We start from the raw sequence: 18,978 nt of genomic DNA, 5'->3' as shown, positions 1-18,978 counted from the left end.
AGTGTCGGGTGTTTGCTGTGACTCAGCACATGCCCATCCTGCTCTGCAGACATCTCATCACACTCCTCTGGCGCTACTGCACAGCCCTCTACTGCTGCACTACGTGTGAATTTACATGTGGGAGAGGAGAGTTCCAGTCCTGGCTGCTCTGCTTCCAACCCAGCTTCCTGCTAATGTGCCTGGGAGGCAGCAGATGGTCCAAGTACTTGGGTTCCTCTTCTCCACACGGGAAACTCAGATGGAGTCTTCCTGACTGTGGCTTCAGCCTGGTGCTGGCCCCATCCCAGCTGTTGTGAGCATTTGGGGAATGCACCAGAACATGGAATGGTTGTCTCTGTCTCTCTCTCTCCTGCCTCCCATCTCTGTCACTCTGCCTATGGTAACTAAGAGTACCTAAAAGGTAATCTATAGAAGTGAAATTGACACTCAGATGCAATGATGGTTTACAGCCCTTGTCTCTACAGTTTGTTGAACTCTTTACTTAGTGTAGGGATAATGAGTATAAAGTAAACTGAAAATAAATCTTTGTAAAAATTAAGATTCGATGGCTGGTGGCGCAGCTCACTAGACTAATCCTCCAGCTTGTGCGCCGGCACACTGGGTGCTAGTACCGGTCAGGGCACCGGATTCTGTCCCAGTTGCCCCTCTTCCAGGCCAGCTCCCTGCTGTGGCCAGGGAGTGCAGTGGAAGATGGCCCAAGTGCTTGGGCCCTGCACCCCATGGGAGACCAGGAGAAGTACCTGGCTCCTGCCATCGGATCAGCGCGGTGTGCCACCTATGGCGGCCATTGGAGGGTGAACCAACGGTAAAAGAAGACCTTTCTCTCTTTCTCTCTGTCCACTCTGCCTGTCAAAAAAAAAAAAAAAAATTAAGATTGGGACTAGGAGAGGGAGGAGGAAGAAGGATGGGAGCGTGGGTGGGAAGGATCACCATGCTCCTAAATCTGTATATATGAAATACATGAAATTTGTATACCTTACATAAAATTAAACTCGTTCCTGGAGGCCAGCCTTACCCTGATACTCAAGCCAGACAAGAACACAACAACAAAAAACTACAGACAAATATCTCTGATGAACATAGATGGAAAATTTTTAATATACTGACAAATCAAAATTGACAGCAATCAAAAACATCCGTCATGGTCAAGTGGTCATAGTTCAGGGATGCCTATAATATGTGGATGCCAGGGCCACAGGTGGTGGCCTATTCCACTGCACCCAGCGCCGGCCCCTATTTATCTTTCTTTAAAAAACATGTATGTATTTGAAAGACAGCGTTACAGAGAGCGACGCTTGGAAAGGGTGTCCCCTACAGATAATGACCAGGCCAAGACGCGGCTGGTCGGGCCACCCCCTTGCTTGGCAAGCCCGGGGCCCTCCTCCCTCCTCGCGGGTTGGGCGGAGCAGCCGCCCAGGCCCGCCCCTGCTGGTCCTACATCCACTGCACTGGGAGCAGAGCCGGCCGCGCAGCCCAGTAAGGAGCTGCGGCGATGGCGATGGCGATGGCGATGGCGGCAGGCAACGCGGCCTACTTTCAGAGGGGCAGTGTGTTCTGGTTGGCGGTCATCACGCTCTCCTTTGGCTACTACACGGTAGGGGCAACCGAGTTGGGACAACCGCCTGGAGCGAGCGCTCCTGGCACCCAGGCCTCCGCCTCCTTTGGAGGAGAGGCCGCGCAGGCGCAGTTCCAGCTCTCTCGCCTCCCAGCGGGGAGGGAAGACAGAACCCGGAAGGAGGCGCAGGCGCAGTGGGCTGCCAAGGCTTTTGGCAGGTGTTGGAGGCCCTGCGAAACCGGTTGGCCTACTTTCCTCAGGTGGGGGCGGGCACACTCCCCACCTGAGGACTGAGCGCCTGGGTCTTTCACGATGGTGCTGGCGAACTCGAAGGACGCAAAGGATGCTACCGCCTACTTCCGGACGGCCAGCCCGTTGCCCTCGCTGGTCACGGGGCTGGGGCTGGGATACTTTGCGGTGAGGCGCGGGGCGCGGACGCGGGCGCCTGTGTTTTGGCCCTCCGGGATGTCCTAGCGCGAGGGGCGCCGTGGGAACGGCGTCGGTGCGCATGCGCGCCGTGCGGTTGCCTAGGTTACGAACGCCAGCGGAAGCTAAGCCGGGTTTTAGAAGGTTTAGAGTGTTTGAAGCAGGGGTGTTGCTTGGAAAACGGCGGATAAAGCCAAGGGATGGCTAGGATTTCACTGGTGAGCAAGAACCGGTGTGACAGCAGGAGGACAGCTCTACTGCGGGGAGGAGTGACTTTCGTCTCACTTCCAGGATAAGGAAGGGGAAAGACGCCCGGAAACCGGTTGGGGAAAACCGGTATCATGTAGGAGGAAGGCGAAGCTATTTTGGATCTTTCCCGGGAGATCCTGGAACCTGGACGGGTGTCATTTCCACAGCGGCGTCGCTCTGACCACCTCCGCCCTCCTTTCACCGTGTGCAGGATGGAGGCGTGGGACTCTAGTTTTCCCGAGTGCCCTTTCTGTGCCAGGATCCCGCGACCCTGTTCGAACACACAAGCTGGGAAACTGAAGATTCGAGTTGGGATTTAGTGGAACTGGCAGATGCCAGCCCCTCTCCACCGCGCGGTTAGGAGGCCGCAGTGATATGTTATACTTTATTGGAATATTGGGCTTTAAACAGCATCCTGGGAGAAGTAGTGTTGCCTTTGGTGCAGATCTAAGTGGAGCACTAAACTTTGGAGGGGTTGACAGTGATTCACAGAAAGGCTTGTAACAGAGCCTGAGGAGGAGTTGGTAAGGTCACCACAAAAACCTTACATGAACGAGGAGTTGCTGTTAATCCTTCGCGAGTCTGATTTTCCGAGTGTGTCTGCGTGGTGTGCAAGAGTGGAAGAGCATGATTCTAACTGCGAGATTGAGCCCAAGCCACCATTTGCAGGACAGAAGCTGGCCAAAGCACGCAGACTCCTACAAGTCTAGGAAATAATGTTTGGGGTGGAATTCATGAAAAATCGGATCCGCTCCGCCAGTGCACGGAGCCTGATCATCACCTCGTTTTTTTGTGGCACACATCCATTGGAGCTGCTTTTTAGAAATACAGGAGGGAGATTCAGGTGCCCTCCTTCAGACCCTGTTTCCCCAGTAGTTACTTTGGTAGAATCAGTGTTCTTTCCTACCTGCCGGTCTTCAGGTGCCCTAATGGTTTCTCTGTGCCTCTGGTTCTCTTTCAGTGGGTTGTCCTCTGGCCGCAGAGCATCCCTTATGAGAGCCTTGGGCTCCTGGGCTCGTTCACTCAGTACCTGGTGGACCATCATCACACCCTCCTGCACAACGGGTAAGGAGAGCTGCAGAAACGACACGCTGGTCTCGCTGGAGACCTTGAAGGCCTGCAGTTGCCTTTAGGTAGTGAAGAATGGCGCTAGTTCACGTTTAGGAATCTTTCCAGATTTCTGTTAGATTTTATCATCAGACAATCCCCCCCTTAAACTAGACTGACTTGTAGAAATAGGTTTGGGCCGGCATTAACAGGTAAAGCCGCCACCTGCAGTGTCGGCATCCCTTATGGTTGCCGGTTCGAGTCCCGGCTGCTGTACTTCCAATCCAGCTCTCTTCTATGGCCTGGGAAAGCAGCAGAAGATGGCCAAGTGCTTGGGCCCCTACACCCATGTGGGGGACCTGGAAGAAGCTCCTGGCTCCTGGCTTGTGATTGGCCCGGTTTCAGCTATTGTAGGTATCTGGAGAGTGAACCAGCACATGGAAGGCTTCTACCTCGCTCTTTCTCTCTCAGCCTCTGCCTCTCTGTAACCCTGCCTTTCAAATAAATAAATAAATCCTTATGAAAATTTTCTTTTTCTTTGATACAGAGAAATTTTCCATACACTGATTTCGCTCCCCCTGATGCCCACAACAGCCAGAGTTGGACTAGGCCAAAGGCAGAGCCAGAAACTCCATTCAGGTCTCCCACGTGATGGCAAGAATCCAAGTACTTGAGCCATCACCTGCTGTCTGTCAGGGTGTGCATTGGCCAGAAGCTGAATCAGAAACAGAGTTACCGAGACTCGAATCATACACCTGAATGTAGGATGCTGGTGTGCCAAGGGCAACTTAACCTCTTTGTTGTTGTTGTTTCAGGTATTGGTTTGCCTGGATGATTCACGTGGCAGAGTCCTTGTATGCCATGGTGCTGTGCAAGTAAGTCATTATTTAGGTCCTGGTCACCTTTCTCGTGGTATCTGGTAGAAGCTGAGCCACCACATTTAAATAATTCATGCACGCCTAGGCTGAGAGCACTCTGAGGTAGTGTGGAGTACCCATGCCTGATGCTGGGTTTGACGCAGGAATACTCAGTAAATGTTCGGTGAGTGAGTCCATTTAGTTTGTGGTAGTTATTATTTACTCCGTTAGTGCATTAGGCTGACTGTTATTTTTTTTTTTTAACTTTTTTTAATTGTCTGTACAGCAGCACCTAGAACAAAAGATTAGGAGTCTGCCTCCTAGTGTGCGAAAGAGCTGAGTTACTTTCCTAGGCCGGTAATCTCCTATCTTGATGCCACAGTGAACCACCTGAGGAGCTGTTTCACTGTACATGTCTGGTTTCCACCAGAAAAATTGATCTGGCAGGTCTTGCTTCAGACCTACAAGTCTGTTCTTTCTGGAAGGTCTGCAGGTAATTCTGGAGCTAAATGCAAGTTAAAAGCCCCCAAACAGACCCTACTCAGCAGATGCTACTGTAGGTGACTACTATGTGAGAGTACTGAAAAAGATTCTTTGTACTTTTGGACAATTTGTTCTCCCCTCCGGGACCGTCTGCTAGTGGGGTCCTCAGGGAAGTCCTGTTCCTTTGCTCTCCCACTGGGCAGGCTGAACCCATCTCTGTGCTTTGGAGTGACACAGTCGCCCTTTGCCAGAGTGCAAGGGGATTTCCAGGTGGCTTTGTTGAAACTGTTCTCTGGGCTTGAGACTGTGGTAGGAAATGCCCAAGCGTTCTGAGACTCCTTCCCAGTGGCCTCTTGGGCCTCCCTGAGGTCTTAGCTGAGGACATGTGTTTGGCCCAGCCCCACAGCTTGACAGCTCTAGTGACTGGCATTTGGAGCCTCTAATGAAAACCAAAAGACTGTGTTGTGTTGTACACTTCTTTGAAGGGAGAAGGAGAACAAGCCCAGGGAGGTTGCGTCTCTCTTACTGTGTTCCTAAAACCGGTCCTTTAAGGATCTAACGTGTTAGAATGTGCCATAGCTCACTATAAATCAGAATTAATACTCCTTTTGATTTGTGAGATCAATGAAAGAGTAAATAAATTTGAATGCAAGAATACATGAAGACATGGTATAACTTTGGAGCTTCCCAAATCCTACTGCCCAGGAATAACTACTTGTAATATTTTGTTGAGTTCCCTTTTGTTTTAATCCATACCTGTTAACTTTTAATCCAGTCATCATCCTGTAGGAAAGAGTACTTTGTGCTGTATGTAGATACAGAAATAACCTTGGAGGTGGCAGGAAACTAACATTTACTAAGCACTCTCCATGTGCCAGTCCCTAAGCAGAAGCTCAAGGACACAATCAGGCTATAATATAGTCTCTTAAATCCCATGTTTTAAAAATACATACCTTTCTGAATTTCTTTTAACCAGAGATAAGATTGGACTATATGTTTGACTTTATATCTGCAATAATCATACACTTAAGCACTTTGCCATGTTTTTATTTTTTTTGTATTTCATTTTAAAGATTTATTGTATTTATATGAAAGATTTGCACAGAGAGAGAAGCAGACACAGAGAGAGAGGGGGGGGTTTTCCATCCTCTGGTTCACTCCCCAGTTGGCTGCAATGGCCAGTACTGCACTGATCCAAAAAAAGGAACCAGGAGCTTCTTCCGGGTCTCCCATGCGGGTGCGGGCCCAAGCACTTGGGCCATCTTCTACTGCTTTCCCAGCCATAGCAGAGACCTGGATGGGAAGTGGAGCAGCAGGGACACAGCACCGGCCCCGCCATGTTTTTTTTTTTTTTTTTCCCCTGCCATATTTTTAAAATAACCTTGAAGGCAGGCACTTGGCCCTGCAGTGAAGATGCTACTTGAGGGACGACACTGTGGTGTAGCAGGTAAAGCCTCCGAGACCTGCAATGCTGGCGTCTCATATGGGTGCTGGTTGGAGTCCTGGCTCCTCCACTTCCCATCCAGCTCTCTGCTCGGGCCTGGGAAAGCAGTGGAAGATGGCCCAAGTCCTTGTGGGAGACCCGGAGGAAGTTCCTGGCTCCTGGCTTCGGATCGGTGCAGCTCCAGCCGTTGCAGCCAATTGAGGAGTGATCCATCGGATGGAAGACCTCTCTGCCTCTCCTCTCTCTGTGTAACTCTGACTTTCAAATAAATACTTTTTTTAAAAAATGATGCTACATGGGACAGCCCCATCCTATATCAAAGTGCCAGGAATCAGATCCTGGCTCTGGTCTTAATTCCAATTTCCTGCTGATGCACACCCTCAGAGGCCTCAGATGATGCCTCAAGCCCATGGGTCCCTACCACTCATGTGACAGACCCAGATACTGACCGAGTTCTCAGCTCCTGGCTTCAGCCTGCTCCAGTCCTGGCTGTTGGTGGCATTTGAGAGTGATCCAGCAGGTAGGAAATCAGTTTCTTTCTCTCTCTCCCTCTCAGCCTTTCTGCCTTTATTTCAAATAAAATAATTTTTTATAAAGTTTGGTGAATAGTTTTAAATTTTGGAAACTATTCCTCTAGTTGTATATTCCAGAATTCATTTAGCTAAACTAGCAGTGAATATTTAACTTTAAAAAACATTTTTCTTTTGTTAATGATTGTTTAGTTTTATTTGAGAGAGAGAACTCCACTCCACTCACTCATGCTCCAGATATCTCCAGTAGCTGGAGCTGGGCCAGGGCCAAAGTTAGGCTCCAGGAAAGCAATCCAGGTCTGCCTTTGCAATCCAGGTCTCCCACAAGGCAGGGACCCTACTGCTTGAGCAATCAGCACTGTGATGTGGGAGGCAGATTTTTTATCACTGGGCTAAATGTCTACTCCCTGGGTCTTAGGTCTTTAATCTACCTGGAACTGACTTTTTGTGAGAGACAAGTATTCAACATTATCTTGATATTTCTATATGGATGCCCTGTTTTCCCCAAGCCACTTCTTGAGACTTTCACTCTTCATTAATGTGCTGTGGCTTATAGCCACATATATGTCTGTGTTTCTGAACTCACTGTTCTTTTCTGTTGGTTTGCTTCTTTGTCTTGGGCCAGCATAACATTATCTTACAGTAGTAGCTTTGTAATCACTGACACCTGATGGAGCACGTCCTCTCACCTTGTTCAGAGTTACCTGTTCCTGGGCCTTTGCACAGCCTTATGCATTGTCATGTGCTACAAAGATGAAAAATTTATCTGTTGGCATTTTTATTAGATTGACCATATGAATTAATTTGTAGCAGAATGGCATATTTCCGTTATTAAGTCTTCTAAACCAGGAAAAATGATTTGTCTCCATTTCCTTAGAGTTTTGTGATGTTTTTCCTATTCTTTATTTGGTTAATATCCAGCTTCCTGTACTTTCAGATGTTGTTATAAGTGACTTTTCCTTCATTTTATCATTGTTTGATGGTAGCATATATGCATATAGTCAGTTTTATATATTGACCTTATACGTAGCAACCTTAAAAATTCATTTATTAATTCTAATAGTTCATCTATAGATTATTTTCAGTTTTCTAGTCATCATTCAAGTGTCTCTAGAAACAGTTTTATTTTTTCTTCTCAGTTCAGTCCCTTTGCTTTGTGTTTCTTCCCTGTTGTACTAACTCATACTTCCAGTGCATGTTGCCTAGAAGTGGACATGATGCCTGGTTCCTGATCGCCAAGCTGTCAGTGTCCTTGCATCATGTTTATTCTAGAGTTTTATAGATCTCCTCTGTCAAAATGAGGATGTTCGACTGTATATCTAAGTCTGCTAAGAACTTTGAAGAATGGATGTTGAAACTTATCAGATATTTTTGCATTTTTTTGGATTTATTAGTTTATTTGAAAGTCAGAGTTACACAGAAAAAGAAAGAGAGGCAGAGAGAGAGAGAGAGTCTTCCATCCGCTGATTCACTCCCCAGTTGGCCACAACAGCTGGAGCTGGGCTATCCAAAGCCAGGACAGGAACTTCTTCTGGGTCTCCCACATGGGTAAAGAGGTCCAAGGAGTTGGGCCATCTTCTACTGCTTTCCCAGGCCACAGCAGAGAGCTGGATCTGAAGTGGAGCAGTCGGGACTCAAACCTGTGCCCGTATGGGAAAGCAGCTCTGCAGGCAGCGGCTTTACCCACTATGCCACAGCACTGACCCCTATTTTTTGCATTATTAAAATGTATAATCTTTCTCCTTTCATTTATTGATAGAAAAAAAACCATTTGTATATATGCATATAGAGTTTGCTTTGAATAAAAGGTTTATGCAAGTGAGACTTAATTCCATACACATGAGCCTGCAGCAAGCCATTCACTTAAGCTGAATCATTTTCTGTTGAGCTTTCAGACAGTTGAATGACTGTATAGTAACACTATGTTCCAGTTTCTTTCCTAAGCACTTTGTGTATATATCTCATAAACCAAGTGGGACAGATACTACTACTATGACTGTTTTTCACATGAGAATACTGTTTCTGAGAGCTACTAGTGATGTGCCCAGGACACAGCTGGCGGTGGCCATGCTGGGATTCACATCTGGTACAAATCTTCACATCTTCAGACACTTGCTCTGAAGCCATACCAGTGCCCATCTCCTTTCCAGTCATCTCATGAGAAACCGTGTTATAATGCTCTACCCTGCTCTACCTGGACAGTAGCCAGACTAGTTCCAAGGAATAGTGTACCATCCTAAATACATTTATTAGGAAGCAAGGAAGAGAAAAAATAAATTGCCCCTTTAAGTTAAAAAACCAGGGTGGGGAGGTGGTAGACAGATGGAAGTATAGAAAAAGTATAAAAATTAAAAAAGAATAAGGCCAGCGCCGCAGCACACTGGGCTAATCCTCTGCCTGCGGTGCCGGTGCCCCAGATTCTGGCCCCAGTCTGAGCGCCGGTTCAGTCCTGGTTGCTCCTCTTCCAGGCCAGCTCTCTGCTGTGGCCCGGGAGTGCAGTGGAGGATGGCCCAAGTGCTTGGGCCCTGCGCCCACATGGGAGACCGGGAGAAGCACCTGTCTCCTGGCTTCGGATCAGCGCGGTGCGCCCACCGCAGCGGCCATTGGGGGGTGAACCAACAGAGGAAGGAAGACTTTTCTCTCTGTCTCTCTCTCACTGTCCACTCTGCCTGTCAAATAAATAAATAAATAAACAATGCTTCCTGTGAAACCATAAGATCAAAATTATGGTGCTTATATTTTGTACTTTTTTTTTTTTTTTTTTTAGGTATAAAGGAATCACAAATGGTCGGGCTCAGCTACTCTGGTTCCTACAGACTTTCTTCTTTGGGATAGCATCTCTTTCCATCTTGATTGCTTACAGACCAAAGCGCCAAAAACAAAATTAAAAGCCAATATACAGAAGTTTCCTCTACTTAATTCAGACACCTTTCCAGGGTGACGGGGACTGCCATTTTCACTCAATGATATTTCTGTTTTGTAAAAAGTTTCCCTCAAAGCTATCTAGGACCCTGCAGTTACTCATTTTTCGTATAATATGCTGTGGTTGAGCTTGAATAGACCAGTTAGTTAACAAGGAAATAGGAAAAGTAAATACAAGTTTACAAGTAAATTAAGGAACTAGGAAAAGATTTTAGCCTTCAGCTCTGCATACTCAGCACAGAAGAGGGCTTCCCCCCCACCTTCTTAAGGGCCTCTGGCATTGTGGGCTCTGCTGTCATCTGGGCTGAGACACACGCTTGCTAGATTTGCTTGTTGGTTTTTCTTTGCTCCTTTCCTTCTTGTTAAAACATCTTGGCCGCACTACCACCATGTTAGCTCTCCTTCCCTTAAATTCTCTCCATCTTTCTGGACCAAGAGGTAGGGACACTTCTACAATACATCAGTTCCTTATACATTTGTTAGGCACCTCTAAGGCAGAATCTTACCCTTTCAAACTTCTGTTTCTCAAATTACAGAGAAAAATAAGGAAGTTGGAACGGGCAGACTGAGTGATCACATAGAGGCACGCTGAGAATCAGGGCTGGTGGCCTTCCCTGCTGCTGACCGAAGTGTCCTTTCCCTACACTGGACCCCGGGACACGGTGCCCTGTGGCTCGCAGGGGTTGATTGCTGCTCCAGCTCAGGGTGCAGCTTAGCTCTACTTCCCCCACCTTACCTGTCCCCCTGCCGTGCACGGAGTTGTTTGACCAGTGTTGATTGCTGACTTCACTTTCTACTCGTTCATTATCATTCCAATTTTTATGTGAAAACTACAGGACTCATTGCATACACTGTCCTCTCAAAAGACAGCCGCAAGACCTTTGGCTGACTGTGTCACCGCTTGGTGAGACTCCTGGTGGGAAACCTGTCTCTTTTTCATGCTTTCATGTTCTCCATCACTGTCTCCAGACTCCAAGTGTCTTCCTCCAGCTCTGAAGAGTCTAGCTCACGGTTTATCCATCAAGTTAGTGTCTTCCATTCTGGTGGATATATCTTACTACTGTTGACTGGTGGGATGACTCTGTCACCATTAGGAGCCATTAGGCCTCCTTCCCTAGAGGATGGCTTACTTGTTCTCTTTGGACTAGTCTTCATACCCCTTCCATAATATGGGGAGGGGGCAAGTTATTTGTATTAAGCAGACATTTATGAGAAACAACTACCTCCCCCAAAAGAGAGCTTCCAATTGAAACCACAATATAAAAGATTATGGACTGGGGCCACCGACCCTGTTGCATAGCACGTTAAACCTCCACATCACACATGGGCACTGGTTCCAGACCCAACTGCTCTGTTTCTGATCCAGCTCTCTGCTAATAATGTGCCTGGGAAAGCAGCAGTGGATGGCCCAAGTCCTTGGCCTGCAGCCTCGTGGGAGACCCAAAAGAAGTTCTGGGCCTGGCTTCAGCTTGTCCCCGCCCCAGCCACTGTGGTTATTTGAAGAGTGAACCAGTGGATGGAAGATTGCTGTCTTGCTTGCTCTGTCTTTTAAAGAAAAAAGAATACGGACTATGAATTGTTTCTGGTGGTATTTGTCTTAAAGTTTTTCTCTAGTTCTCTTGTGATTATGAGTTGCTTTTCACTAAGGAACCCCATTTTTGACCATGGAGTTAAGCATCATGGAAATCAAACCCAGTTTTTAAGAAGTCCTTTCCAAAGAGAAATAATAATGACTAATATTGGTGGTGCTGGGGACCGTGCTATCAGGTTATTGAAAGAAATGGATTAATTTAAATAAAATGCTGTGAGTTATCTCTTCAACCAAGTGCTTTTTTGTGTTTCTCAGTTTTGATATATTATCACATATTTGATTCTGTCTCAAATAGACTTTATGGGGCTGTTTGTATGGTTCAAATATCAGTTTTTCACTGACAGAGAAATGCAGAATGCTGTGGTTTCAGGGTATATCCCTCTTAGGTTTATAGAGGCCCACTTTTTTTTTTTTTTTTTTTTGACAGGCAGAGTGGACAGTGAGAGAGAGAGAGACAGAGAGAAAGGTCTTCCTTTGCCGTTGGTTCATCCTCCAATGGCCGCCGCAGCCCACGCACGGCGCTGATCCGATGGCAGGAGCCAGGTACTTATCCTGGTCTCCCATGGGGTGCAGGGCCCAAGCACTTGGGTCATCCTCCACTGCACTCCCTGGCCACAGCAGAGAGCTGGCCTGGAAGAGGGGCAACCGGGACAGAATCCGGCACCTCAACCGGGACTAGAACCTGGTGTGCTGGTGCCGCAAGGCAGAGGATTAGCCTAGTGAGCCATGGCGCCAGCCAGAGGCCCACTTAACTCTTGCACACACACTGAGGCACTGGGGTGGACACCAGTGTGTTTGAATTATAGGACTTCCTCTTGTTTTCATTTCATTCAGCATTTGATAGAAACTCTGCAGCAAGTGAAGAATTTTCTGGCATTTTCTTTCAGTGCCAGAAGTATAAAATCATGCCATCTTATGTGGGATTTTACTATGGTGGGGTCTTAGCAGATGGTGCTGGCTGTTCAGATCATAGACCCATCCACAGCCTCACAGTGAGGGGAGGTCACTTACACAGCATCACACAGGAAGAGGCCGATTCTGGGCCTTGGGACGCTCCCTCCCTTGCAGCCCAGGAGCTTTGATATCTGTGAAGGAAAAAATAAAAATGGAGGCATCTTTATGTTGTAGTCTTAGCAATGATATGAGAAAAATAAAAATAAAAAAAAACAGCTTTGAGTCTGAGAAAAAAATCAGAGGCATCTTACTGGAATCGACTTGGAAGGCAAATGGACTAAATTGTTTTCTTCCCCACCCTAAAGATTTTCAGAGCGTGCATACTTCGGAAAAATAGAAAAAAGGACCAAAACAAAACAAATTGCTTCACAATTTACTAACAGGCCCGATTTATAAACTAACAGTATTTCCTACATTCAATATGCTATGACTCAATAGAGCTCAAGTCTAAACATGTTTGATCAGCCACAGTGTTAACAGCCTTGAGTTTAAGAGGTCGTGTTCCAGATAGGTGAAGTTTTTGTTTTAGCGAACAGCTTGCTTTTCTTTTTCTTTCTTTTTATGTCTTTACACTGAGAGTCCGAAAACTGCAGAGAAGTTAGGGAGCCTGCAGTTGAGGTATAAAACAATGGAACAGAAGAAAACAGCCCAGAAATAAACCTGAGCATTTACCAGTCAATGGATCATCGACAGAGAGGCCAGGAACACACAGGAAAGGACGGTCTCTTCACTCAGTGCTGCTGAGAAGAAATGAATGTCCACATGCTGAAGGATGAAATTGGTCCCTTGCCACATGCCATTTGCAAAAATAAAAATGCATTGAAGACTTAAATCTAAGATCTCAATTACTAGAGGAAAATAGAGGGGGCAAGTTCTATAACGTTAATCTGGGTGATGGTTTTATGGCTCTAATCCCAAAAGTCCAGGCAACAAAAGATAAAATAGACAAACGGAAAAGCTTCAGCACAGCCAAGAAAATGATTAACAGAGCAAAGAGAAAAACCTACAGAATGGGAGAAAAATTTTTGCAAAGCATACATCTAATAATATCCAAAATATGCGGGAACTATACAACTCATAGAAACAAAGCATGCGCCAATTACTAACGGTCAAAGGACCTGGATAGACATTTCTGAAAAGAAGACATAGAAATGGCTCAGCATCATTGTTCTAAACACTGATAATAAAATATCCAAAGCCCACAGCTTTTTAAGGCAACCATTGTCCCCATTTTACAGCTAGAGAGTTAGAGACATGAAGGGAGTTCCTGCCAAAGATGACTGACTAGCTCGGGTGGAGGACTCCCCCCGCTCCTGCGATGGACCTGAAGAAATAGAAGCTTCAGGTTGCAACCTGATCCTTGCACCAGGTTAGCGACAGCACAGGCCATGTGCGTGAGTGTTAGCAACATAAAACCTCACTGGGGATGGGATGTAGTTTATAGAAACAAATAGGCAGCCCTCAGGCATTTGCTGCACCAGGCTCCCAGCCCAAATGTGGATTGTATTATTATTTTTCCTTCAGGGTTTAGAGGTGAAAATCTCTGGACTAGTGGATGGGCCTCAAACAGGGACACACTAGTGGGGTTCACAGGAGCCTGGAACTCCATCCAGTCTCCCACATGGGTAGCAAGAGCCCAGGCACTTGGGTCATCTTAGTCTGTTTTACCAGGTGCATTAGCAGGGAGCTGGACTGGGAGTAGAGCAGTGAGGATTGGAACCAGCACTCTCATGGAATGCCAGATCACAGGTGGTGGCTTAGCCCACAGCGCAATGGTGCTAGCCCCTAATTCCACTTTTCTATAAGCTTTTTGAAGTATCCTGGTAGACAAGGGCCTGGCCTTGGCCCTGTCCCAGTGCCGAACATCAGATATCGTGGTTGATTCCCCAAGGGCAGTAGGTGGATTGGCCTCACGAGAGGAGCTCTGAGGACATCAAGTCGGCTCAGTGACTTAAGCCAATTTTCACTTAATTCTTGACAGTTTGCCAGCAAGCATTGGGTTGCCTACATTCCATGTTGCTCTTTTAGGAGGAAAAAATCTGAATCCAAAACAGTGTGGAGAGCCAACTGAAATCTACACGGGTTTGTAAACATGACAAGTCATTACCAGGGGAGAGAAAGGCCCAGTCTGGCCAACTGCGGAGCTCAACTTGGATGCCTTAAAAAGCTTGCTTTATTTCACTCAACGTAACTAGAAATGCATTAGACTCCACAGGATTTGAGATGATATCATGTTTGCTGTTCACTTTAGAATACTGAGAGAGACTGCAGAAACACACACACACACACACACCCTGCCTCGTTTTACTCTGGGAGATGATCGGAGGACGTTGAGGATAGCAGTCACCAGTGTAGTGGTGGCAGACCTAGGTCCCAGACCCCTTGCTGTTTCACCAAGCTGCAGTGTTGCATGAGACATCCAAAGTAATACTCTCAGCTCCCAAATATTCTACAGATGCTGTCCAAGAATGATGCATTCAGAATGAGAATAGTTTCTGTCATCGTTAGCTGCCTCAGACCCCCACATCCTGTTCATGTTATTGACATCTGCCTTTCCTATGCAGTATCCATAGCAATGCACAAATATTGGAAACCCTCCTCAGACCCTGGGGTTTTCTTGCCATTGGATAACGATGCAGCAGTACTATGTTGCACATGTACACAGAATGGGGGGTATTTATAGCATTTATGGAGCTTTACCATCTGCACAGCCAGGGAGTTTGAAAGCTGGGTTCTGGGTGTTACAGAGTATTTCCTAGGAAACTGAAAAATAAATACATTATGAAATTTTGGTTTTCAATGTGTTACTGATGGTGTCTTGGCATCCCGTCAAGCCTGCTGCAAAATACACTTTGCACCAGAAGGGGCATTTCTTGTGTAATCCATTGTGTCCTTGGAATCCGCAAGAACCCCACCAAATGACTTCTGTGTTAATAAGAGCATATAATAATTGAACACTCACTGTGTGCGAGGCATTATGCTAAGAGTCTTGGTTGCATTCTTCCATTTAATCTTCACTTTAACCCCTGGGAGGTAGGTGATGCTGTCCCTTTTTTCCTAGTTAGAAAACAGGCCTGGGCTGGTGCCACAGCTCACTAGGCTAATCCTCCGCCTGCGGCGCTGGTACCCTGGGTTCTAGTCCTGGATGGGGCGCCGGGTTCTGTCCCGGTTGCTCCTCTTCCAGGCCAGCTCTCTGCTGTGGCCCAGGAAGGCAGTGGAGGATGGCCCAAGTCCTTGGGCCCTGCACCCCATGGGAGACCAGGAGGAAGCACCTGGCTCCTGGCTTCAGATCGGCGCAGCGCGCCGGCCGTCCATAGCAGCCATTTAGGGGGTGAACCAACGGAAGGAAGACCTTTCTCTCTGTCTCTCTCTCTAACTCTGCCTGTCAAAAAAAAAAAAAAAAGAAAAGAAAAGAAATGAAAAGAAAAGAGAAAACGGGCCTGATGAATGAAGTAGCTTGTTTATTTCAGAACTAGTGAATGGTAGCACCAGGATTCAAACCTACATCCCTGTGACTCCGAAGGGCCTGTTTGTAACATGTGTCCAGAGGCTACATAAATAACAGAGGCAACCACAGCATAAAATCACTCTGCAATATCAATAGAGTTACAGTGAAGTATGTTTTCCTGGGAAATACACTTTTAAAACGAACTCTAACCTCTGATTCCTTCTATGACTATAGAAATTATTCCATCTCTCCCTCAAACAACAGATCCATTTGAAATGTCTCTCCAAAATGGCATCTGTTAAGAAACTACAGCACTTTACTTTGAGCTTAAACAAAGTTCTTACCAGAAGGGGTTAATGCAAGAAGAGGAGGAAAGGTCAGCCCAGGAATACAGGGTTGGGTGAGAGGTTTGCTATGGCTAGCAGGCATCAGTGGCACTGAGGGCCTCCGGTTGGGCATGATCAGGCCTTTCCCCTGAGCAGATATGTGTGACATTCCCCCACCCCACCCGGGCTCTGTCACTATGGGGGAGATTGGACTGAGCAGGTCAGTTGTAACTGCCCACCAGGTGTGTCTATCCAGACTTAGTGGGGCAAGTCAGTAAACAGACGTTGACCTTTAGGGAAGGTGAAACAGACACCAGGTATCTTCAAATAAGATCAAGGTGGAGAGTAGGAGGCTGCTAAGCCTGGAGGTGGCGGGGCAGCCAAAGCCGTGTGCCCAGGAGTGGGCGGACTAAGTCCTCCATGGGGCAGCACGGAGTGGGGCGAAGCCAGTTAGCTTGCAGCAAGCTAACTCGGCCTCCATATTTAGAAGTTCTAAAGCAAAGGTTCTTACCCTGGGGTCCACTGATGGGTCAGCAGACCTGAGGATTTGTTTGTTTGATGAAACCCCTCTACATTCTTCAAACATGAAGGGCAGCTCTTTCTATGATTATCATTGTTGTTAATTACTCTTTAGAAGTTGAAATTGAGGGGCCTTAAGCTGCCGCCTTCAACACTGCCATCTCATTTGAGCTCTGGCTGCAGACCCAGCTGCTCCACTTCCAAGCTGACGATCCACCTGGGAAAGTGGAAGAAGGTGGCCCAAGTCCTTGGGCCCCTGCCACCCACATGGGAGACCCTAGTGGATTTCCAGGCTCCCACGTTGCAGGCTTTGGCCTGGTCCAGCCCTGTGCTTTGCAGCCATTTGGGGAGTTAACCTGTGAATGGAAAATGGATCTCTCTCTCTCTCTCTCTCTCTCTTTCTTCATAACTCCACTTTTCAAATAATTAACAAGCAAATATTTCAAATCTTTTAAATATTTTAAGAATTGAAACTGAGAACATTTTTAAAAGCTTGTTTAATGATTCATTTGAAAATAGCAACAGTGAATGAATTGCCATGAACACATCTCAGCAGTAGTATGAAATTAGCTCTCACCTAATGGGCCCCTTGAGATCGGCCTTAAAGTACAAGTTGTAGGATATGAAAGGGCATAATGAAATACTTAAGATAAAGTTTGCTATGCTTTATAATATCTGATGTAAAGTGTGTTAACCACTATGGAATATGTTAAAAATCTTATAAAAATTTGTTTTTATTACATGATGCATTTTATCATATAAAATATTACTATATATAAAATACACATAAAATATACCCTGAATTTTGGTATTATGAAATGTGTTAAATATCTTAGAAAAGTTTGCCTAATATGGAGAGCCTTGTTTCCTTGGTTAACTGTTTACTGTCTCCACTTACTACAGAAAGAGTTAGTTTTTTTTCCTATGTAATCTGCCTAGAGAGCAAAGATCCTGTTTCACCAGAATAATTTTCTGGCCTTTGTGTTGATTTTATTATGCAGCTGATTATTTGATTTAAGAAAACAAGATTTTTAAATTAGGAGACAGCTGAAGTTCATTCCACTCATGTTACTCTCTGGATTTATTTTTAATTGTTTTATTTTTCCCTTTCAAATGAGTAGACAAATATCATTTCTCACAAGTACCTATGATCCTAATGTAAGTGTTCAAATGCCCTGTTGGTTTTGGATTATTGCTCTCCCAAAATCAATCCTAAATATTAAATAAAATTTCAAGGATAGCTTTCCTAGGAAGTCCACTGGAAATCCAGAAAGCTTTGATACTGAATCCCCATAGAAAGAGAGGTGCCAGAAATAATTAGGTTTACTTGGTGTTACCATTGATGAATTTCACAGGAATAAATAAAATTAGTTTTGATCAAAAGAAGAAACTGTAGGACAGACTTGCTTTCTGTGGCCAACTAAGCATTGTCTGCAGCACACCCTATCTCCTGATGCCTTGGGAAAGTAGCTGATAGAAATGCAAAATAGGCCGGCACCTTGACTCACTAGGCTAATCCTCAGCCTGGTGGAGCCGGCACACCAGGTTCTAGTCCCGGTTGAGGTGCCGGATTCTGTCCCGGTTGCCCCTCTTCCAGGCCAGCTCTCTGCTGTGGCCAGGGAGTGCAGTGGAGGATGGCCCAGGTGCTTGGGCCCTGCACCCCATGGGAGACCAGGAAAAGCACCTGGCTTCTGGCTCCTGCCATCGGATCAGCGCGGTGTGCCGGCCGCGGGGGCCATTGGAGGGTGAACCAACGGCAAAAGGAAGACCTTTCTCTCTGTCTCTCTCTCTCACTGTCCACTCTGCCTGTCAAAAAAATAAATAAATAAATAAAAGAAATGCAAAATAATTCTTGTCTCTAGACACATCCCTTCTGTCCTCACCAGTGGAGCTTCTGTTGACTTCCTGGCCCTACTCTGAAAGAAGCTGGCTTGGGCTCCATGTGTACATTGGTTTCAACATTGCTTTGGTTCATATGAATTCCCACTTTTTTTTACTTCCCTTTTGAGTTAGTTATGATCTGCCTGGTTCCCTCATTGATTCATTGAAATTAAATCCTTAGCACATGTTTTGTTAGAGTAGACCACCTGAAAAACGTCACCAAGAGACATGTCTCTTATGCAAACAGCACGGGGAAGTTTTATTGATTATCCAGCATGCTGGGGCTGTCTGATCATCATGAACAGAGCAGCCCCGAATAACCAAAGGTTAGGGTTTATAAAGGCAAAAACCGCAAAACCGGGAAGGGGGGAATACACGGTTGCTATGCACGGTTGCTATACACAATTGCTAAGATCAAAAGAGAGTACATAAAATCAAAAGAGTATATGGTTACTGGGGTCAACATAACCTAAAGCCTAAGTGAAATTAATATTTATCATAATCTTGACAATACCAGTTACAATCTTACAATTAGCAATTAGGACTTGACATTAATGTAAGACACAGACAAATCACGTTCTCATTATGAACCCAGGTAACCCAGGGGCAACTTTTTGTGCTTGTAAGCTTGAGCAATCATGCTAGGGGGTTTTTGTGCTCTGCCAAGGGTGATATAGTGTACTGCTATTGTTTGACTATTTGAAACCATAGTTTCAGACCAGAGTCTCACGGTGAGGGGGGTGTTG

The 18,978-nt window shown here is 46.0% G+C and overlaps 1 protein-coding gene across 6 annotated transcripts in view; it reads left to right on the top strand.

Annotated features, from left to right (window-relative positions):
- Positions 1 to 1,393: 1,393 nt before the first annotated feature.
- Positions 1,394 to 18,978, top strand: part of LOC103352281 (transmembrane protein 254) — an 80,093-nt gene continuing 62,508 nt past the window's right edge. The window contains exons 1-5 of one of the 6 annotated variants that reach the window (XM_070057928.1): positions 1,730 to 1,972; positions 3,192 to 3,295; positions 4,093 to 4,152; positions 9,359 to 9,481; positions 10,880 to 11,334. In XM_070057928.1, the coding sequence (XP_069914029.1) occupies positions 1,868 to 1,972; positions 3,192 to 3,295; positions 4,093 to 4,152; positions 9,359 to 9,479 (390 nt within the window). In that variant the 5' untranslated portion in view covers positions 1,730 to 1,867 and the 3' untranslated portion in view covers positions 9,480 to 9,481; positions 10,880 to 11,334. Of the gene's footprint in view, positions 1,595 to 1,715; positions 1,973 to 3,191; positions 3,296 to 4,092; positions 4,153 to 9,358; positions 11,335 to 18,978 lie in introns of those variants that run through there. The other 5 variants (XM_070057929.1, XM_070057926.1, XM_070057927.1 and 2 more) reach the window with 5 other exon arrangements.

This window comes from Oryctolagus cuniculus, chromosome 15 (genome assembly GCF_964237555.1).
Source record: "Oryctolagus cuniculus chromosome 15, mOryCun1.1, whole genome shotgun sequence".
NCBI lineage: Eukaryota > Metazoa > Chordata > Mammalia > Lagomorpha > Leporidae > Oryctolagus > Oryctolagus cuniculus.
Note: the sequence above shows the minus strand (reverse complement) of the source record. Positions and strands in the feature narration are given on the sequence as shown.